This window comes from Silene latifolia, chromosome 6 (assembly GCF_048544455.1).
Source record: "Silene latifolia isolate original U9 population chromosome 6, ASM4854445v1, whole genome shotgun sequence".
NCBI lineage: Eukaryota > Viridiplantae > Streptophyta > Magnoliopsida > Caryophyllales > Caryophyllaceae > Silene > Silene latifolia.
Genome location: NC_133531.1, coordinates 138,576,804 through 138,598,907, shown reverse-complemented (window position 1 = coordinate 138,598,907; position 22,104 = coordinate 138,576,804). Strand labels below are relative to the sequence as shown.

At 37.4% G+C, this 22,104-nt stretch overlaps 2 protein-coding genes across 4 annotated transcripts; both read left to right on the top strand.

Moving 5' to 3' along the window:
- The first annotated feature begins 5,761 nt into the window (after positions 1-5,761).
- Positions 5,762-13,712, top strand: LOC141587400 (mitochondrial inner membrane protein OXA1-like). 3 transcript variants are annotated; one of them, XM_074408883.1, is made up of 11 exons: positions 5,766-5,906; positions 6,112-6,650; positions 6,749-6,839; positions 6,987-7,034; positions 7,990-8,048; positions 8,148-8,223; positions 8,303-8,434; positions 8,683-8,790; positions 9,352-9,406; positions 9,747-10,032; positions 13,625-13,712. In XM_074408883.1, exons 2-11 carry the CDS (start codon positions 6,184-6,186, stop codon positions 13,638-13,640), a joined length of 1,338 nt encoding a protein of 445 aa, XP_074264984.1. In that variant the 5' UTR covers positions 5,766-5,906; positions 6,112-6,183; the 3' UTR covers positions 13,641-13,712. The 3 variants fall into 3 exon arrangements, with proteins under 3 accessions (XP_074264986.1, XP_074264984.1, XP_074264985.1); XM_074408884.1 differs by lacking the exon at positions 13,625-13,712 and adding an exon at positions 10,399-10,829; XM_074408885.1 differs by lacking the exon at positions 13,625-13,712 and having other exon boundaries at positions 5,762-5,906; positions 9,747-10,385.
- LOC141587403 (long chain acyl-CoA synthetase 4-like) lies at positions 13,647-21,495 on the top strand. The gene is made up of 19 exons (XM_074408886.1): positions 13,647-13,804; positions 15,787-15,850; positions 15,978-16,067; positions 16,514-16,570; positions 16,767-16,815; positions 17,005-17,081; positions 17,189-17,228; positions 17,313-17,407; positions 17,896-18,063; positions 18,152-18,262; positions 18,368-18,455; positions 18,561-18,624; positions 18,823-18,901; positions 19,382-19,499; positions 19,754-19,999; positions 20,103-20,242; positions 20,487-20,669; positions 20,753-20,872; positions 21,256-21,495. Exons 1-19 carry the CDS (start codon positions 13,647-13,649, stop codon positions 21,292-21,294), a joined length of 1,986 nt encoding a protein of 661 aa, XP_074264987.1. The 3' UTR covers positions 21,295-21,495.
- Positions 21,496-22,104: the final 609 nt, after the last annotated feature.

The following is a 22,104-nucleotide window of genomic DNA, read 5'->3' as shown; positions in this document are numbered from 1 at the left end:
GGGGTTTATTTGCTGAGTTCGAGGAAGTTGCTGATGGGGAATGCGTCTACATGGGTAATTCTTCATCTGCAAAGATCACAGGCAAAGGCAAGATCTTTCTCAAACTCACCTCGGGGAAAACACTTGCTCTCAGTAATGTTTTATTTGTACCCTCATTGCGTCGAAACCTTGTGTCCGTGCCTTATTAAACAAAGCTGGTTTGAAACTTGTTTTTGAGGCTGACAAGGTGGTAATGTCGCGTAATGGGGAATTTGTGGGCAAGGGTTATCTTTCTGGGGGTCTTTTTGTATTGAACTCTGATTCTGCTATTAATAATATTGCATCTTCTTCTGCTTATATCGCTGAGTCTATTGATATTTGGCATGGTAGGTTAGGTCATGTGAATGTGGATTATATTAAAAAACTTAGAACTATGAGTTTAATTCCGAGTTTGACGAGTCAAGAATTCTCTAAATGTGCTAGCTGTGTTGAGGCTAAGTTTACAAAGAAACCTAGTAAACCTGTGACTACTAGGAACACGAGTCTTCTTGAGTTAATTCACACCGACCTAGCCGACTTCAAAAATGTTGCAAGTAGAGGTGGCAAGAATTATTATGTTACGTTTATAGATGATTGTTCTAGATACACCCGTGTCTATTTGCTTAAGACTAAAGATGAAGCTGAACACTCTTTTATAAACTTTAAGAATGAAGTTGAGAATCAACTTGACAGAAAAATTAAAAGGGTAAGATCGATAGAGGTGGTGAGTATAAATCCAGTTTATCTAGCCGACTTTTGTCTTTAAAACGGTTTAATACATGAGACTAGTCCACCTTATTTACCCCAATCCAATGGTGTAGCTGAACGTAAAAATAGAACCTTAAAAGAAATGATGAATGCTATGCTTTTAAGTTCTGGCCTATCTGACGATATGTGGGGGGAAGCAATACTTTCTGCTTGTCACATTCTTAACCGTGTACCTCATAAGAAAATTGACAAGACCCCCTATGAGATTTGGAAGGGCTATCCTCCTAACCTAAGTTACCTTAGAGTGTGGGGGTGTTTGGCTAAAGTGGGCTTACCTGATTTTAGGAGACCTACCGTTGGACCTAAGACCTATGATTGTGTGTTTATAGGTTATGCTCAAAATAGCTCTGCTTATAGATTTATGTCTTTGAGTGACCGTTCTATATCTGAGGCTAGAGATGCCGAATTCTTTGAGCATGTTTTTCCCTTTCAGAAAACTGTTGTACCATCTCCTAGTTTATCTGTTGCATCTCATGATTTGTCTTCACATGCTAGTAGTAGTAGCACTTCTATTGATGTTCCTGTTGAACCTAGAAGAAGTAAAAGACCTAGATGCCCAAAGAACTTTGGTGATGATTATGATACAACTATGTTGTCTGAACTAGGATACACTGTTTGTGCTAGTGATGAGTTTGTTTCAGCCTTTTTAATAGAAGATGACCCAAAAACTTATAGTGAGGCAATGAAATCCATTGATGCTAATTTTTGGAAAGATGCTATTAAAAGTGAACTTGACTCTATTGTGTCAAATCAGACTTGGGAGTTGACTGATTTACCTAAAGGTAGTAAACCCATTACGAGTAAATGGATCTTTAAAAAGAAAATGAGACCTGACGGTACAATAGAGAGGTTCAAAGCTAGACTTGTAGTTAGAGGCTTTACACAAAAGAAGGGTATTGATTATTTTGATACTTACTCTCCTGTGACCAAAATTTCGACTATTAGGACTCTTGTCGCCTTAGCTGCTATTCATAACCTTGTTATACATCAGATGGATGTTAAAACTGCCTTTTTGAATGGTGAACTAAGGGAAGAGATCTATATGTCTCAACCTGAAGGTTTTGTGATTGAGGGTCAAGAGAGTAAAGTGTGTAAACTGAACAAGTCACTCTATGGATCGAAACAAGCACCTAAACAGTGGTATGAGAAATTTAACAACACTTTGATAAGTAATGGCTATGTGGTTAACAATTCTGATTCATGTGTTTATTCAAAAGTAATAGAATATGATTGTGTGCTTATATGCCTTTATGTTGATGACATGTTAATACTTGGTAATAATTTAGAGGTGATAATTAGAACCAAAGATTTTTTGTCATCACATTTTGAGATGAAGGACTTAGGAGAAGCTGATGTTATCCTAGGAGTTAAGGTCATCCGAAACCCCAATGGAATCTGTCTAAGTCAATCTCATTATGTTGAAAAAGTGTTGAGAAAGTTTAACTGCTTTGATGATGTGTCTGCTAGAACACCCTATGATCCTAGTGTACACTTGTGTAAAAACTTGGGCAAGAGTGTTTCCCAAGAAGAGTATGCTAAAATCCTAGGTAGTGTGATGTTTTTAATGAACTCGTACTCGACCGAGATATTGCTTATGCGAGTTAGTAGATCGAGTCGTTATACACATAACCCTAGTAATGAACACTGGAATGCTCTTCGTCGTTTACTAAAGTACTTAAAAGGAACAGTAGACTTATGTTTGCATTATAGTAAATTTCTGCTTTGTGTTAGAGGGATATTGTGATGCGAATCGGGTTGCGAGTAACGATGAGATCTGTTCTACTAGTGGTTATGTCTTTACCATGGGTGGAGGTGCTATATCGTGGAAGTCTTCTAAACAGACTTGTATTGCACGCTCTACCATGGAATCTGAGTTCATAGCTCTTGAGTTGGCGGACAAGAGGTCAATGGTTGAGAAACCTTTTAGTCGATATACCGATATGGGGCGGACGGCTAACACCGGTCTCCCCACACTGTGACTCGCAGGCTGCTATTGGTGTTGCAAAGAATAGTGTCTACAATTCAAAGAAGAGACACATTCGAATAAGGCATGCTGCAGTTAGACAACTCCAAGATAACGGAGTGATTGCTTTGGACTATGTGAAGTCCGAAAACAATCTTGCTTGATCCCTTTACTAAAGGGTCAAGCTAGGAGACTAGTCGTTGATACGTCGAGGGGAATGGGGCTTAAGTCCTTAGGTCAAGAGTGAGACTTGACTAAGTCTAAAGCTTCTATTCCTATGGCGTTGTATGATTCATAGCCTTAATGGTGGTGCTTTTGAGACGCACTTGATGGATCATACACCAGGTTGGACTTAGGTCCTTAATGACTCATGTGAGAAGTCTTTGTTGAGAAGCACTTGAGCCACCTATGCAAGTGTGATGATCACAAGACTATGAGAAGTCATGTGAACATGTCTGCCAATACCAAGTTAAACGCATTACTCTAAAAGAGCGCGTTGCACTTTTCGCGAACGATCTTAATCAAGGTATGATATGTGTTGTGGGGGTATCGACCGAAGCTCGGCTAGGAATTCAAATCGCAAGATATTCTCTCGCTGTAAGTAAGTTGTTTCCTCATTTCACTAAAGTGTCAATTCAAATCGAAAGATATTGATACCTAAGTATCCAATCCTTCCTTTACCCGAATTTCTTTCTCTGTCTCTCCTGCGCCCTAGTGGGGGATTGTTGGAAATATAGGGGCTTTTATTGCCTTTGGAGTGTTTCCAATTGTCCCACATTGGTGAGGAAAAGGAAGTTTTATGGGTTTATATATACCCACCCTCCTTACCATATCACTAGTGGGTCATGGGAGGCTTTTGTGGAAGCTTTGCGAGGTGCTTAATTCAGGCACGCACACGCACGCGTGCCCGTGCCGAGCCCGCCCGGATCCGGATTCGTGATTCGGGATTTGGGATTTGGCAATCGCCTGCGGCGGGCTGTGCCTATCTTTTTGGGCCGGAGCCGAGTTATGAATTGGGCTGTTTTTTGTTGTTAGTTGTGTTGAATAAGTCGATCCAACTCGATTGTTAGTGGGAGAGTCTTTCTCCCACTAACTGGATTTGAGGCACGATTTCAGAGTCGGTTTTGGCTCAGAATCGCTCCCGGCTTGCTATAAATTCGAGTCTTCAGCAGCTTCTAAAAAACACAAAAACTCAACTCTCTTCTCTCTCGTCTTCTCTCGCTCTCTCATAAAATTCTGGTACCGATATTTTCTTCGTTCCAAGTCTCACGCCCGAGTGGGCGGAATCGCGCGGGGACCGTAGTGTTAACCTTGGGGAACTACCGGCACTAGCGATCGCCACCACGGTCGTCATTAGGAGAAATAGTTTTCAAGGCAGTGGTTTATACACGGCACTACATTCGGGTTTTTCTCATCGCTTATTTTTCCGTCTTCGACTGGTATTTCCTTTCTCCTTCCGTTTCTGCATTGTTTCGAATAACATGTACCACATGTTTACCTTACTTTAATATATACCCTCCGTTTTTTAAAAGCATACAGGGTACACCTAAAATTAATGAAAGTCCTTTAAGTAACATATATGCTCAAATTTTGCTCTGTTAAATATTATTTGAGCAATTTTAGCTGATTATGACAAAACTTAACTACCTAAGCCTTAAAAATCTAACTACGATAAAAACTGTTTTTGAGTCAATTTAAACTCAGGTCATCAATATTATTAATTGTTGGATTTGTGCCTTCAATTTGTTAGTCGTCACTTCGAACGACTATGACGGGGTATCGTTCCGAAACCTAAACGGTATTTGTTGTTTGTATTGGGCTAGGGTTCTGTCTTGGCCTTATTAGGTCATTCTGAATTGGTCTTAGAGAGTATTATATAAACTTTCTAAACCTCTCCCTAGCAGTCATGCTTATCATACCGTCTGAATATGTAGTCTGAAAAACTCCTCACACATTAATAAAACTCTTCTCCCTTATGCCCTTTGGACGCGGCTAACACATCGTTAGTGAACCACGTAAATCTGTGCGCTGCTTTCTTTGTTGTTCTTATTTATCTTTTCTCGCATCTGTTACAACATTTATATATGGCAAATGGGTTTGGCGGGTCGGTTTTTGAGTTAGACCATAAAAGTAGGGTTCGAGTCAGAATACAGACCGAATCGTGTAGATCTATCAAATGAATCCAGGTCGGGTTTCAACTTTCAACCCTTCATTAACAAGTCATATTCGGTTTAGTCAATAGGATGATCACAGGGTTAAATGAGTCCATATTGTATAAAAAAACGCCTTTTATTTATCTCATATATTAACATTACTAACTAAACCTGTCAAACGGGTCAGGTCATACAAGTCAGGTTCGAATACGGGTCGGATCATACAGGTCACGGGTCGGGATAGGATCAGAATACGGGTCAACAAATATAGTTGCTAACTTGCTAACGCCTTTTTTTTACGATTTTGTTGAACAAAATATATTTTAAAATCAATATTGTAATCGTATTCAATGTTTACATTAATTATATTGACATAATTATTAAAATGAAGTTTTTAATAATTATTTTATTATCAAATATTATAAAAGTTATATAAAATTGATTTTTTAATTGTGTTTATAATTTAAAGTGCTATTTTTTCAAATCTAATATATAAAAGTCAATATTTTAATAAAATTCTTGATATACCATTGACCCAATGGATTGAGTTTCGACTCTAAAATAATGGGATCATTTCGGGTTCGGGTTAAACGGATCGTCGGGTCAAAATTTTCGGGTCTTGATCTAAAAAAATGGGTCAAGTCGGATTTAGGGTCGAGTCAGAATTTGACCGTCTTAGTGGATTAGTATTGGGACGTGGCACTTGGGAGTAAACTTGAGCACCTGATAGACCCGATTGCCCCAAGGCCCCCAATATGACTTGTTAAGGCAAAATACTGACTCGAAATGACCCAAAAGACTCGATTCGGAATGATCCAATCCCGTTAAATTGTTGACCCGAAAAACAACTCGATCCAATGTGAACAACAGCACGAGCACAAGCATCAGGCTCAGCATAGGCAACCTGCATTTCTCAACAATGCGGGCTTAAGACAGAGGCTTATCAAATCTTGCACATCCAATTTCTCCTGTCATCTGGATTCTGGAACAACCACTTTTCAGTTGTAAGTTATTTTAATTTTGATCTTTTTATTAATTATTATCACTTTATTTTCAGAGTTTACTTAAACCCTAAACCCTAACTTGTTTCCCAAAATCCCAACTTTTACATTTTTCTTTTTACCAAGATCTCAACTTTATCATATTTCTGAATCTAATCTTAGCATAACACAATCTCTGAATATTTCTTATTCTTGTTTTTGATACCAGGGTTGTGTTCTGAGCATGATTAAGAGAAGAAAGTATTAATCTTTGCATTGATTTTAGGATTGTATTATTAGGATGGCTTATAGGCGTAGCATTTGTTCTCGAGCTACGCTTTTCGCTCGTCGATTTAACCCTTCATTTACTTACATTTCCCATGATCGTGATGATAGTAATAAGAGGAATGATGAGGGTGGTTGTCGAAAAATCAATGATTTATTAGCTCAAAGAAGGTGTTTTGGGACTTACATGGGGAATAATTCGGGACCCGGAAATGTATTTCATAATCAGAGGGCAATTTTGGGTGGAATTGGAAATGGGGTTGGTAGTCATAGGTTTATGTCGACTAGTATTGGGGAAGGAGTTGATAAAGTCGGGTACTTGAGTGATGCTGCTGGGGCTATAACTGATGTATCTACGGAGGTGATAGCTTCTCAAGCTCCGGTTTTGAGTGAAGTTGCAATTGCGGCAGCAGATTCCGCGTTTCCTGTTGCTGCCTTGCAATATGTGATCGATAGCGTCCACTCTTTTACTGGATTGGGTTGGTGAGAAATGCTCTAAATACTCTTCTCTCGTTGTGTATTATTCGATTTTGAAGTTTTATGCTTTTAAGCTGGCTGATTTGAGTTTTGTCGCATTTTAGGGCAGCGTCGATAGCTCTTACCACGGTACTGATTCGTGGGGCTTCAGTCCCTCTTCTGATCAATCAGCTCAAATCCACCTCTAAATTGGCGGTATGGAGTTGTTCTGGAAACGTTATAATTTCTGCTGGTTTTTTCTTGGAAAATTAAGGAAGCCCTTTGTGCATTTATTGTCTGCTATGGTATTTTCCTGATTTTAAAATTGTGATTACTTTATGGGTGATTGTTTCGTACTTTCAGATGATGAAACCATATCTTGAAGAGGTTAAGCAGGAGATGGAAGAAAAGGTACAGGCTGCTCTGTCTTATGTATAATAATATCATTGTATCATTTATGAGCTGTGATTCTTGAGTTGTGACATGAGCTTCAACTGGGATCATACTGGCCTTTGGTTTGATACCAGTAGACTAATAGACGATGCGTGATGAATTTTCAACTTTACATATTTTTGTGGAAAAAAGCAAGAGAGGGTGTTCTGTACAGCATTTTGCTGAGTGCAGCTGAAAAATTTATTTAATCGTGGTTAGCCAAGGGCCCAAGGCTAATGAAGGGTTGCTAAAAACAGCCGATATTTGGCTGATACAATGAAGCCAGTATTAGACAAATGCAACTTATAAGCTATATAAAAACAAGCTGCGATAAACTGTGGCATTATATGCGCCACCACACTATGGTATGCAATCATGAATCGCGACTATTACTGCAACCTCGATCGGTTCTGTGATTTCGTGAAAAATATCTACTATAGTGGCATCTTATCAATGTGGAGCAAAGCAGTAGCTTTTTGTTAAATGTAAGGTGTTTGTCTGGAATCCAGAGACATTTCCTGGGAAGTGGCTAAATTACTTCTGCCCCCATCCCATCGCATTGGAAAATAAATAATTACATTAAAGAGAAACTAAATTACACCTGGTCGGATGTTATTGTTAGACAAGGTGTAATTGTTACCCAATTTTAAAGGAGTAGAAACTCAAGAAAAGGCCGCAGGCTATCTTAATGCAAGACTTATTATCAGTCTGACAATATTGCTGAAGGTGCATCTTCATAAGTTTGCATTATAATTGGTATATACTTTTGGTCTTTCTCCCTGAAAACCATTCTTATGGTAACAGCTCGACGTTTTTTTTTATGTATTTATTCATGTGTTTTTTTAGACTTGTATCTGCCGTTATCAGCCTTGTCACTAATTAGATATAGGCATACGATATTGATTTTTTGAGATTTCTCTTTTTAATTTTACAGGCTAACGATCCCGCAGCGATACAGGAGGGCCGACAAAAGATGAATGCACTTTTCAAAGAGTAAGTCAGAAATTAGGGTCTGAGATATTAGATCGTGATAGACGGTAGGGGCGCTGTTTGTTTCTCTTTTCCAAAATAATTAATAAAATTTAATTTCAGGTATGGGGTTACACCCTTCACTCCGCTGAAAGGGATCTTTTTCCAAGCTCCAATTTTCATCAGCTTTTTCCTAGCAGTAAGTTGAAGGTGACAATGTTTCTATTTGATGCCGCGTATGCTGTGAGCAAATATTTATATATGTACCTATTTTACAGATATCAAACATGGCAGAAAAAGTTCCATCATTTAAGACCGGTGGAGCATTGTGGTTCACTGATCTTACGACCCCAGATGCTATGTATATCTTTCCTGTTCTGACAGCGTTGACCTTTCTTATGACCGTGGAGGTAGCCATTTTATTTGTATATTGTCGATGTTTTCTGCATGCTTGCGCCATTCATGCTGTGTCTTGTATAACAATTAGTCTATTGAGAGACCATCTCAATTCTCAAGGTTGGTCTCATGAGAAGATTATCCTGGGACTGTCTCATATGCAAAAATTGTGCTTGAATGAGATTTTGTGCATGCAATTGAGTCCTATAATAAATGTTTTTAATTTCTTTGCTCGCATAGTTTATTGTTTTACGTGTTTCAGTTTAATATGCAAGAAGGTATGGAAGGCAATCCTATTGCTGGCAACATGAAAATGTTTTCAAGAGCTCTAGCTGTTCTTACAGTTCCATTCACCATGAGTTTCCCAAAGGTGGGTACTCAACTTCAGCTTTTATCAAACAATGTATTCGTTTTTTTTCTTTTTTTTCTTCTCTTTAGGGCTTGCCTGGAATTCATGTAATTATTAAGGGGGTAAATTTTATTGGGTGATAATTACTGGGGAAATTAATTAGTGGGGTAATGAGTTCCTTGATGATATGTTTTGTATAAGAGTAATGATTCCTGAGTAGATCTTTTACTCCCTTAATCATTACCCAGGGGGGAGGGTGGGTAATGTATTGCCTCTTCACAAGGGTAATAATTCCAGGAGGTGAATAATTACCCGCATACCAAACATGGGAAATACACCTCACATATTACTCCCCTATTCATTTCTCTCCTATTACCCTTAATCCAAGCAAGCCCTTAAGAGCATTGAGGCTCAATTTGCGGGAGCCATTGAGGCACTGGAGTAATGTTGTCGTCGTCTCTTTAAGAGCATATTTACCCAATCATCATAGTAAACGGATTGCATAATATGCCCATAACATAGATGGAAGTCATGGAAGTGAGAGTCGCAACTTAACTTTTTTTTTTGTGCCCCTCTATGCAGGCTATATTTTGTTACTGGATTACATCTAATGTCTTCTCCTTTGCATATGGATTTGGTGCGTTCATTGACTTTACAGCTCTGCCCCTTTTTCTTTCGTTCTGCTGTAAATAAGCATTGATTATTTGATTACATGTTGAACTTGAGACAAAATCATCATACCCACAACTCTTATGATGATAAAAACTTTTACTCGTATAGTCGTATGAGATAGTTTCCCATGTGAGAGCAATCTATAAACGTAGAAACCCTATAATTTAACATTAAGTCTCTCAAGAAACGGTCTCAAAACTATTGTAGTTCGGAACCAACTCAATTAACCAAAAATGTACCTATTTTACAGATTATGACCGCAATATCCGACTAATATCAAGTGATAATTTTGTAATTGTTTGCAGTGATTAAGAGGCCTGGCGTTAAAGAGGCCCTGGGAATCCCCAAAATACCCGTATCACCACCTAGTACAAATCAAGGCACACAGTCTGGTTTTTCACTGTTTAAAGCGATCAAACAAGCTGCTGCCTCAGGGAACTATCCTGCTATACCTGCTACTTCTGGTCAATCAAAATCGAGCACTGACGTGAAAACATCATCATTATCATCTTCGTCATCGACTGCTGTCCTTAATCAGAGGATTAAAAGCTTAGAGATAAAAGTGAAAAAAAGAAAGAAAAACAAGAAGCGGTAAGATATAATACAACCATTTTTTTCTCTTCAAGTTAGATACTACTCCGTATAATATTTTTTAGAGCTTTATAACCTTTTATCATATGGAGTATACAATAATTTTACGATGAGTTTTACTCCTGATTTTGGCTGCCAACTGTTTCCTTGACGTTTTAAACATCGTTTACTAGTCATTAGTTGTGATAACATAACTCCAATAATGTAAGTTTTAAGAAAGTCATCCGATAATTTAGATGATGTATGTTTTTGAGGTTTGAGAAAGTTTTGTCGAGGCAGTAATGTACGTTTCGAGATAAGTCAACTGATAATTCAGATTGCTTATGTTATATTAATGAAGTAATTTGCTGTAACTTGTGTATGTAGCAAATATTGAAGAAGTCATACATGAACATGCAATCCTGTCAAGTTTAATGGACTGTCATGGTGCTGTACTCGATAGTACAAATAAACCGGGTTTATTTGACTTGGGATTATTTTTTCCTATCACATTAGAAATAAATTATTAATTGTATACCTTATTCTCCTTAATTGGTCAAATGGATGAAGTTTATCCGATAAACTCTTGGGGGGCGTTTGGTTCGCATAAAGGTATCCGTATGGAATCAGGAATCAAACCAGGGTGGTATGGCTTTGGAACTCCATTCCTGATACCTTGTGTTTGGTTCAATTCCGGAATGAGGAATGAATTTTTTTTGTATGTCTATTATTATTCATTGTACCATTTACTTATGTATTAATTTTCTCCTATAAATTTTCATATATTAATTAGTTAAAAACTTGAATATAGTTTTTTATACATATTTTAATCTTTTTTGATATCTTAATACTTCTATTATTAAATATTAAATGTTCAAGAAAAATCATCGTTTGTATTTTTTACGAAAAAAAAAGAATTCGAGAAAAAAATAATTATATAGATATATTTAGTTTTGTGAGGAAAAAATAAATGGTACAATGAATAAGTAAATCATCAGAGGGCGGCGTGGTTGTTGTCGTTCAGGAGACTGTAGTGACGGTGTGGTGTGGTGTGGTGCGGATGTCTTGACTCCAGCCAGTTTTAGGGAGGCGACGGGAAGGGACTCGGGGACGGTAGGGAGACGATGGTTGTGGCGTGCAGGTCTGCGGCGGATTCGTGGGGTCGGGGTGGTGCGACGGTACTGAGGGGGGGCCGGTATGGCTGTGGTGGACGACGTTGGTTGGTAGTGGTGGTCAGGGGCGAGGCCACGTACGACTACGGTGTAGCAGCCGTTACACCAAAAATAAAAAATTCAGTTAGAATTTCGTGATTTGCTACACCAATATTTACGGCTTTCACACTAATTATCTATACACTTTACCTTGAGTATATATTTTAATTTGTTACACCAAAATCAAAATCCTAGACTCGCCTCTGGTGGTGGTTGGTTGGGTGGTTTTGGAATGAGTAATTTGAACCTTTGAGGTCATAAAAATATTAAGGGTATAATGATTATTCATGTCCATGATTAAGTAAATCATGTCCATAAATGAGCATAACCTTTTTTATTCGTGGCGGAACATAATGACTACAAATTGTTTTTTTTTAAAGGGAGCTATAGGCGCATATATGTCCAGACTGTTTTCCGTCTGTAATTAGTAATTACCAACTTCCGGGATTCTTACAAGTTAAGGAGATGGCATTTAGTGACGACCAGACATTACAAGTACATGGAGAGTCTTTCTTTCGACTTTTGTTTAGTTCATATAGGGATTTTAAAGGTAAGGAAGAAAATTTCCGTAACTGATTAGTAAGCCACGGTACGAAAGATTTAAGAGAGGATTCATTTTTCCTCATAAAACAAAAACGTCGTTATTGCTCCATTCTTCCTTCCGTTCCCTTCATACCGAATTAACGTGCTGTTCTTCAACTCCTTTTATAGAAACATTGTACCAATTTATTTAATCAATTAATATGCTGGAAATGTGACATTTACGAAACCATGAACATCTTCAAACTTTTAAAGCCCGAGTTGCCATCACTTGTAAATGCAGTTGAAGTAGTGGATAGAAACTAGAAAGGAATATTTTCTTTTCTCGACATCCCACATTATTTCGAGTCGAGAAAATACTCTCTTTATTCCCCGTCATTTGTTTGTCTATTCTAATTTTAGGTTTCTCATCTATTATTGTTCACTTGTCATCCAATAACAACCGACACAAATGATCCCTTCCTTTTTTTTTCTTAATCTTTATGCCAAAAAATAAAGGTAAGTCAATTGCATTAAAATAGGGACTTGCTAAATCAGAGTTCGCTTATCAACCCCTTTCCAATAGTTTTGACCTTGCGTTATACAACACGAGTAAAATTTCGGCCCAAATTCCCTATATACTAAATGAATAGGAAAACTCAAAGTTTTCCCGCCTAAAATATTTCCCCTATTTTGATATAATCTCTTTTTTTATTTTTTTTCTTATTTCAATATAATTCCTTATTTAAGATTTGCTTCTAGGTTTATTGATGATAAAAATTTCGTTATCGATAAGATGTAGCTAAAAGATATGCTATTAAAAAAAGTTATAAAACAATATCATTAAATTTGTGTAAAAACTTTTTTTCATTAAAATACACATTTCATGTTATGAGTATTACTTAAATTTTTTTTTCCCTCTCAAATCAAAATACTATGATGAAAGACGTTAAAAAATAATGAATTATCAATTTACATTCTATAAATATAATATACTATAAGATAATTTCTATAAACACCGTGCATGCATTGCATGGGGCCTATACTAGTTATAGAATAAGACAATCTCACCGATAAAACGATCATTTTGTATTAAAAATAATCAATAAATGAGTATTTCTATTCAAATGTATTTTTACGGTATGAAACCGTCTCACACAATATTTTAAAATTTCGAATGGGAGACTAATTCAAGTATAATTGATTTAACAATTGGTCTCCCTTGTGACGGGTTACCATTTGTGACGAATATTTTGTGAGATAAAATGGTAACAAAATGGGTTAGTGGAGAAAGGGGACCACATGAATAGTGTTGCAGAGAGAGAAAAAGTGGGTACTTTGTGAGGTAAAATGGTATCCGTCTTCAGCTTGTGACGGATATGTCATGTCTTCAATGAGAATTTGTGTTGATTTAAATAGAATGAAATAGTGGGTGTAGAATTATGTCATAGGACGGCACTATCAATCCAGGTTCACAAATTCTTATTTGTGACGGAAGGTATCCGTCACAAATAAGAGACGGATACCATATCCCCTCACAAATTACCCATTTGCCTTGAGTGGGGGAAGCACATGGGGGGACCCTCCTTTGTCCCCTCTACCCATTTCCTCTCACAAACTACCCGTCGCAACCCGCGACCCGTCGCAAGCAAGACTTACACATCCAGGTTTGCATTGAAAACTAATGCTTTTAATTATACGCACGTCGTCGTATTTCACAATTTATCAAAGATTAACGACTAATTCATTGAGTATTGCTCAAGACGATAATATCCGTTTTAATATTAAAACGGTTCCAAATAGTATCCCATCTTTTATTTATTCAAATTCTCCGCAACACATTCACAATAACACACTTCTTCTTCTTCTTCTTAAAAACACAGAGCTCTCCAAGGTTGATCAACAATGGCGGAAAATTCAAAGAGATTCATCTACGAGGTTGAGCCAGCGAAGCCTGAGAAAGACGGCGTACCTTCAATGGGAGCTGTTTACCGCAACAATTACGCAAAAGACGGATTTCCTCAGCCTCCTAACGGCATGGATACTTGTTGGGACATCTTTCGGTCTCTTTCTCACGCTCTTCTCTACTTCTGTTTTTGTTTCCGACCTTTTCAGCTTTCAGTTACTCTTTCGCCTTAATTTTTGGTTCATCATTGACTTTAATTGTGGTAAATTGAGGTAGTTTGTGAATATTGCGTTATATTTTGTGAATTGCGTGCGGAACATTCTACATAATTCTGTGTTATTAACTCGCGCTGTATTAGACGGCGTACCTTCAGTGTGTATTTGATTGTTAAATTATGTTAGAATTCGGACGAAATTTGATCAGTGTATGTTTATTTTTATTGTATTGATCATACACAGGCATGAATGTGTTGGTGTATTTAATCGTCAAATATGTTAGAATTCGGACGAAATTCTTGGTTGAATTTACTGCATGTGGAGCATTCTGCTTAATTCTATAGTTATTAAATCGCGTTGTCTTAGTTTAACTTGATTTGATTGTTTGTGATAGCTTGTGCAAAATTCATCATGTGCATGCTGTACCTGATCATTATATTATATCCCAGTTTTGATGAAATTTGATAAGAGTATGCCTATATTTGTTGTTGTTACTCAATAAGTTTTAAATTAGTCGAGTTTCAAAATATTCTTCTAGGATCCAAATCTCTCCTTTTGTTGTTGTAACGAGTTTTCAAGGGGTATTTTTTTTTTAAAGAATTTTGCGGCATAGTAGTTCTGTAAGATATGTAGTAGGCTGTGGTTGAGTTAAGAAATGGATGCTTTGGTGTAAGGTATCCAGTATGTATCAAACCGGTTGGGATGAAGTGAAGCCTGAAACCTGAATAGTAGAATACGTTCAGGTCTCTTCCGATGTGTGTAATGAGGCATGACTTGTGGCTAGTTTGTTGCTTTTGGTTCTATGGGCCTGTCCTGAGCGGTTTAACATATGCCACCTAGCTAAGATACGACTAAATTTTCGGTAGTTTGAGTTGAGTTAAGCTTTCAATACTTAATACAAGCCATTTAAGCGCCATGTAGTATTCGGTTGGCCGCTTAGTTTAAAAAAGCGTTCCTCAGGAGCACTTGAGCCCAAGAGTCATGAGGCACGAGCCAAAACGCCTTGGTGCCCCTTAAGTGCACCTTATAGACAATGCACAACCAGTGAGGCGTAGTACGTACTACACAGTTTCAGTACCCCCTTTGTTTATTTCATTTCCATACATTTGATTAAAGTACTCCTCACATATATTTGAGCAAACGTATGGAAATGCAATGACTAGGACTAGAACTTTTTTTTCTTCTAGATCTTTTGTTATGCTATTCACTTTGTCACATCCCTATCGTTTACTCCTTTATTCCCTAACAGTCATTCAAATCCAAAAAAGGGAAAGCAAACTACAGTTAGAAAATACAAATTTGCTCGCAAAAATTGTACAGTTCGCGTCTATAAGGCACATGCCTTTGCCTTGCGTGCACCTCGTGCCTCGTAAAACTAAGGTTGGGAAGGGATAAAGTAGCCTCTTGGATACATTGATTTGAGCCATTGATGTTCAAGTACAGTATTGGTGGAGTTCCTATATGAGCCTTTGACATTTTACATGATCTAACTTGATAAGCTGTTACAGCAACATCTTTCGCATTGTTATATGAGTGTATGACTAGGAGTCCACCTTAAATACTAGAATAATGTGTTGTCAAGTGTATCGTACAGAATACTTCTTTAACGATTAGATTAGTTAGGCCACTTAGCAGTGGGCTGTGCCTGTGTTATCTGATCTCTGATACATCAGTAAGTACATACCAACCTCAAAGTGTCAAAATTTGATAGGTCAGTATGACTTATTTGATCGTGTGTAGCAGTTATCGTTTGGGTAATCTACATTTCTACTTTATTTCAAGGAATTATTTTCGTACCAATTATTATAGCATTAACTTGTTTAGTCCTGGCTCATTTAAAAAAAAAAAAAAAAAATTCATATCCCTCAATGTTAGTTCAAATATAAGCTATACAGTGAAAGTAATTTCTTGATTTATTTTGCAGCATTTCTACAGAGAAATATCCTAACAATCCAATGCTTGGTCACCGTGAAACTGTTAACGGAAAGGTATGTGGCTCTTGCTTACTAAATTAGTATATATGTCTGTATGATGTGCCAAGTATGGCTGTCTGAAGCTATTCATTCAAGATGCACGATCAAGATTCACACTTGTTTTTCTGTCATGTCATTGCAGGCTGGTAAGTATGTTTGGCTTACTTACAAGGAGGTCTATGACACTGTCATTAAACTGGGAAATGCTATTCGTCATACTGGTGTGGGTGAGGTAATGTCAACATCCGTGTGAACATCTCTCCTGGTCTGAGCATTCTCAAGTTTGTTTTGTACTTGTTTTGTTTTCTCAATGTTGCCATATTTTTAGTGATGAGACAGATTTTGGGTTGTGCTGTCTTAATCTCAGGTTCGAAATCAATAATAGAGCAAAACCTATTTTAAATGACCGTGGCTCAACCTGTATACCTGTCGCCACTTCTAAATTAATAGCAAGGCGCTTGAGCCCTTTGAGGTTTATCTACTCAATCTGACCCATGAGTCTCTAGGTTAAAGTCAATAGGGTCTTTAATTTAATTTCTTTACAGTTGTGACTTTAGCTATCATATCTACTGGCATTTCTACACTTTGTTGTCTTTTTATGATTTTTGTGCCCGGGTTCTTCCCTCAAAATTGCGTAATTGACTTGTGACCTTGGTGTACAATATATGTTGCTGGCAGGCAGGGCGTTGTGGTATCTTTGGAGCAAACTGTCCAGAGTGGGTCATGAGCATGGAGGTACTCTTTCTTTATTTAGCGTTGGCCATTGCTTTTGGTGCATTATACAATCTCAGGAGGGTGGCATCCTTTCTAATTGTGGTTTGAAACATTACATGGTTTCCGCTGGTGCTTCAAATGTGGTGTCTCTAAAAATCATATATCTGCATTACTGATCAGTCTGTGCTTTTTATCTAACATAAGAACAATTGTACAGGCCTGCAATGCCCATGGCCTCTACTGTGTACCGTTGTATGACACTCTTGGTATGGCTTTATCTATTTGATGCTACGCTTGTGAAAATAAATCGAATCAATTTTGTTTATTAAGTGCTTGATAAAGACTAGCATTATCCTCATATCCTGTATTGAATTATTGAATGTGATGCTGTGTTATTGCATTGTGTATTATACTCTCAAGACTCTACTGGTTTCTCATCTATGTTAGTTATGTAGGAGCTGGAGCTGTGGAATTTATCATTTGCCATGCAGAAGTAACAATTGCATTTGTTGAAGAAAAAAAGATTTCTGAGGTATATCTTCCACGCCGCTTGTTCCTTTGGGACTCTAAAGTCATCATCGTAAACAGTTTGACTTAACTAACAAGAGTTCTTATGTCTCTTTCTTCCAATGCATTCAGCTTCTTAAAACCCTGCAAAACACTTCGAAATACTTAAAAAGTAAGTTTCTTATACTCGTGAGCTGATTAATTTTCGCTGTCTTCTATCTCTTTGTGAATGGAGTCTTATATTGAGTTTATACAGCTTTGGTGAGCTTTGGGAACGTTACACCTGAGCAGAAAGAAGAAGTTGAAAAATTTGGTCTGAAGATATATGGTTGGAATGACTTTTTGCAACTGGTATGCGGATTGATAATATATTTTCACCGTCATTGTTAATAAAAATTGTAGTTTTCCTGCCACGACTGTTTCTAAAATATTTTCTGCTGTTTGGTAAAATGTTTGCTGAAGTTAATTAGTACTCCATATTACGGTGTATAACCTCAATGCACATCGTTAGACTATAAATTGGGACTTGAAGCTTGATGTACTCGCAAATCATTATAAATGGAGTTGGATGTGTTAATATGTATATAGTTTAGTGGTGGTTGTGTGACGGTATTGCGTGGTTCTGTTTGATGATTTGAATGTTTTCCACATTTTGGTTTTGCATTGAATACAATACACTAATACAGGTTTCTGCATTTCCTTTAGTCGTCTCATTCCTTTTTTATAAAGACTGTTCTCACAGTCTCTTGATGTGAATCTTCGGTGTATTTTCTCTTGCTATTATGTTCAGTGTCCATGCATATTGTGTCAAAATCTCATTTTCCCGGTTGGCATTGCAGGGAGGTGACACAAAATATGAATTGGTTAAGAAGGAAAAGACTGATATATGCACGATAATGTATACAAGTGGAACAACTGGCGACCCAAAGGGTGTCCTTTTATCCAATGAAAGTATTGTTACTATGGTAATTGGTGTTATCAGCTTCTTGGATTCTGCTAAAGAAAAGGTAGCTTATTATACAGTTACTCGTATCTGGCATGCTGATCATCAAGTAGTTCTGTTCTTCATTTAACTGACTTCAAAAATATTCGCAGTTGCGTGCAAATGATGTGTATCTGTCTTACCTTCCCCTGGCTCATATATTTGATCGTGTCATTGAGGAGGCCATTATCGCACATGGTGGCAAAATTGGATTTTGGAGAGGGGTGAGTCGCTGCGCCCTGCACATTGTGATATTTCTTTAGTTTCACGATATGTATTGTCTATCAGGAAGATATTATTTGAATGTAACTCGTTCCTTTGAATCCCAGGATATTAAGTACTTGCTTGAAGATATTGCAGCGTTACAACCAACAATCTTTTGTGCTGTTCCCCGTGTATTGGATAGAATTTATTCAGGTACAATTTCTTTTATAGAAGGGTTTATGCGAAAAATGCACCTCTGTCCTGTGCTGTTAGAGAAAACAATTTCCATGAATGATATGTTTGCTGCTTCACTTTCAGGCCTACAAGAGAAACTCCGAGCCGGAAGTTTGTTGAAACGTAAACTTTTTGGCTTTGCTTACTCATGCGTCAGTACCATCAAATCTGTTTGTAAATGCTAGTGTTTCAGTTAGACAGTACTACTGATTTTTCGCCACGGAAGCCTCATTTAGATGTGGCTTGATGAGCATCTTGATTGCCAGTCACGGCAGTGTATCTTTTGATTTTCTCTATGCTACTTAAATAGTTCTGTTTTTTTTACTACTTTCATATTTATATTGTTCAGCAAATTCAATAGTATGAAGAAGGGGACAAGCCATTCAGAAGCTGCTCCTATTTTTGACAAGATTGTTTTCAACAAGGTATGAAATATTTTAAAGGAAAAAAATTCACACAACTAAGTTCAAGTTTAATTTATCGTTCTTAAAAATAATACGAAGTTTGAATTTCTCCTATGATACACCAGTGTTGGCAGTGTATCCTCTTAAAGCAGTCATACTACTCTTAGAATAGCTCTGAAATTAACCGCGTTAACTTTCTGTAAAATATTTTCATTGCCTTAATTATTTAGCAGCAAATCTTACTTGATGTTTTTATATATTTTGTTTATATATTGTTTAGTACCACTTTCGCGCTTCAAAACTCCTCCCCCTTTCAAAATGGTTTTTCCGAGTCAATTCAGAGACCAAAATTTAATGGTTAGGAGTAATGCTTTGTACCTCATGCTCATTCTAACTGTTTATTTAGTAGAAAACTCTTACTGTTGTTGCTGTGCCTTTCATTTGTTACCTTCTTAAGAGAACTATGTACGTTTCTTCTTACTTGCATATGTCCAATGTCAGGTAAAAGAAGCTTTGGGGGGGAAAGTGAGGCTAATACTGTCGGGAGCAGCTCCACTTGCGACTCACGTAGAAACATTTCTGCGTGTGGTCGCTTGCTGCTATGTTATACAAGGATATGGTATGTATTATCCGTCTTATAAACATTGATTTACTTATCGTGTACAATTAGTTGTTTACAAAGAATATGAAACTAGTTACTTTGCTGAATCAAACACGACAATTTTGACATCATAGCTCTACATAGATTTGGAGAAATCGGAGGTCAAAGTTGACGATAAAAGTAAAAAGTTGACAATACAAAAGTGATGGAAGTGTTATTATATACTCCTACTCCGTATGTAAATTTTCAAAACTGCAAAAATCTCTTTGCAGGTTTGACTGAAACTTGTGCGGGGACGTTCGCTTCAGTACCAAATGAGCTTCAGATGCTTGGTACAGTGGGCCCTCCAGTACCAAATGTGGACGTTTGCCTTGAATCCGTGCCAGACATGGGATATGATGCCCTTGCCAGCACTCCTCGTGGAGAAGTTTGTATAAGAGGGAAAACCCTCTTCTCAGGCTACTTCAAACGTGAAGATCTTACCAAGGAAGTTCTGGTTGACGGATGGTTCCACACTGGTTTGTAGCTTTCTTTTGATAACCTATGCTTCAATCGGGGATATCTCATTTTGTAGGCATGCGCTATTTTGTGGCGCAAACTTGCTGATAGGTTTATATACAGGTGATGTTGGGGAGTGGCAGCCAGATGGAAGCCTTAAGATCATTGATCGTAAAAAGAACATATTTAAGCTTTCACAAGGAGAGTATGTTGCAGTCGAAAACTTGGAAAACATATATGGCCTTTGCTCTGCCATTGATTCAGTATGTCTTTAACATCAGAGTTTTCTTGATTTGTGCTTAGACGTCTAAACCCTCCACCCCAAAAAAGGAAAAGGCGGAACATCATAGTATTTGCGGCTGGAAGTCATAACTTGCTACGAGTATTTTGCTATTAGTAATTTTCACTTAATAGCGAAAGCATGGACTAAACCTTGACAATCAAATTAACTATCTTGGAAAGTTCCATTTCTTTTCATCATTGTACTAATATTTCTCTCAATTTCAGATATGGGTCTATGGAAATAGTTTACAATCATACCTTGTCGGGGTTGCTAATCCTAACAAGGGGGCACTTGAGCGTTGGGCGGAAGCAAATGATATCCATGAGGATTTCGAATCTCTTTGTGTAAACCCGAAGGCCAAGGAATACATACGTGAAGAGCTCTCAAAGATTGGAAAAGAGAAAAAGGTACTTAGTTATTACCTGTATTTTTCAACAGCATTCTCTGTTTATTTGTGTTTGTGTTCTAACTTCAAATTTTGTTCCGACAGCTGAGAGGCTTTGAGATTATGAAAGCTGTCCATTTGGACCCTATTCCCTTTGATATAGAACGCGATCTCCTCACTCCAACCTATAAAAAGAAGAGGCCACAAATGCTCAAGTATTATCAGGTGACTGTCCTCGCAAACTCCACCCCCGCTCCCCAACGCCAGCAGAAGCAATGAATTATAGTTTTAAAAAATAAAAATAAAAAAAAGCAACTCTATTACAGTCTTACTCTATCCCTATCACCTCATGTAAATCAGAGTGGACTAGATAATCTAAAATAAAGGTTAAACACAAAATACCATGACCATTTGTTGCATAAAGTCTTAGCAAAACATTTGGCTTTGATCATTAGGATTGTGCTTCATTATGGTTCATGTAAGACCGGGGTTTTGTGGCGAGGCAATGAGTTTTTCGTGGAGAGATGACTGGCATGTGAGCTGTGTAGACCATGGTCATCTGATTTAATCAGTTCTGTGCTGAATTTGTTTTTGTTTGTTTGGTGCAGAACGTTGTTGATGAAATGTACAAGACTGCGAGTAAATAAATAGTCCCTGAAATCGATTAATTTTGTTGATTTTGCTTCACCTTACTTTTCCAGACTTTTGATGTTGAGACGATTTATTTACTGACGATTAGTTTTGTGGAATACTATTTTACATACAGCAATCATGTTCATTTATTTACCGACAGACAGTTTTGTGTAATACTATTGTATGGAAATCGATGTGCTCAAATTTTGAACCCAGATCCTGAAATTAACCATTCAAAAACTTTTGAACATCTGCAGAATGATCTTGTACCATATGTTGTAGCCTATTACTCTATCAGTAGACACTACGGCTAACCTTTAGTTGAATTCGAGAAGCACAGGAGTGTTTTTTAAAACCAAAGCATGTGATAGAGTGCGAGAACAAACAAACATCAGCTATTACTCGAACTCAAGGAGCATTGCGAGAGGTCAACATTACAAGGATAGGTCCTTTTAAAGTATAATCCAGTTCATAAAGAAAGAGAATGGAATAGCGAAAATGCATCCTTTTAAGACTGCAGCAAAACTAAACAACTAACCACAATTGTACTTAAAAGTTAAAAAGTTATAGCATGGAACTTTACAGTTTTGACCACAAGGATACATGTTCTCCTGTTTGCTCCGAACTTCTATCTCTCAGAACAATGAGCTTTGCAACTGCGAATGAGCAGCTTCTTCTCCTTCTTGAACATAAAATTACGGCCATCAATAAAGCCAGAGGTTCAATCAACTATTTTGCTGAAATGACTTTCCCTCTGATCTTGAAGATAAATTACAGGCAGCAACCACTAGTTCGTTCACCCCTGCTCTTTTGTGGAAATGTCT

What these genes read in the sequence shown, in the direction of transcription:
- LOC141587400 (XM_074408883.1), top strand. Translation starts at nt 6,184, where the DNA reads ATGGCTTATAGGCGTAGCATTTGTTCTCGAGCTACGCTTTTCGCTCGT. An exon ending in TCATCAGCTTTTTCCTAGCA is followed by an intron (nt 8,224 to 8,302) that starts GTAAGTTGAAGG and finishes CCTATTTTACAG; the next exon opens with ATATCAAACATGGCAGAAAA. An exon ending in CTCCTTTGCATATGGATTTG is followed by an intron (nt 9,407 to 9,746) that starts GTGCGTTCATTG and finishes AATTGTTTGCAG; the next exon opens with TGATTAAGAGGCCTGGCGTT.
- LOC141587403 (XM_074408886.1), top strand. Translation starts at nt 13,647, where the DNA reads ATGGCGGAAAATTCAAAGAGATTCATCTACGAGGTTGAGCCAGCGAAG. An exon ending in AGTGGGTCATGAGCATGGAG is followed by an intron (nt 16,571 to 16,766) that starts GTACTCTTTCTT and finishes ACAATTGTACAG; the next exon opens with GCCTGCAATGCCCATGGCCT. An exon ending in GGAATGACTTTTTGCAACTG is followed by an intron (nt 17,408 to 17,895) that starts GTATGCGGATTG and finishes TTGGCATTGCAG; the next exon opens with GGAGGTGACACAAAATATGA.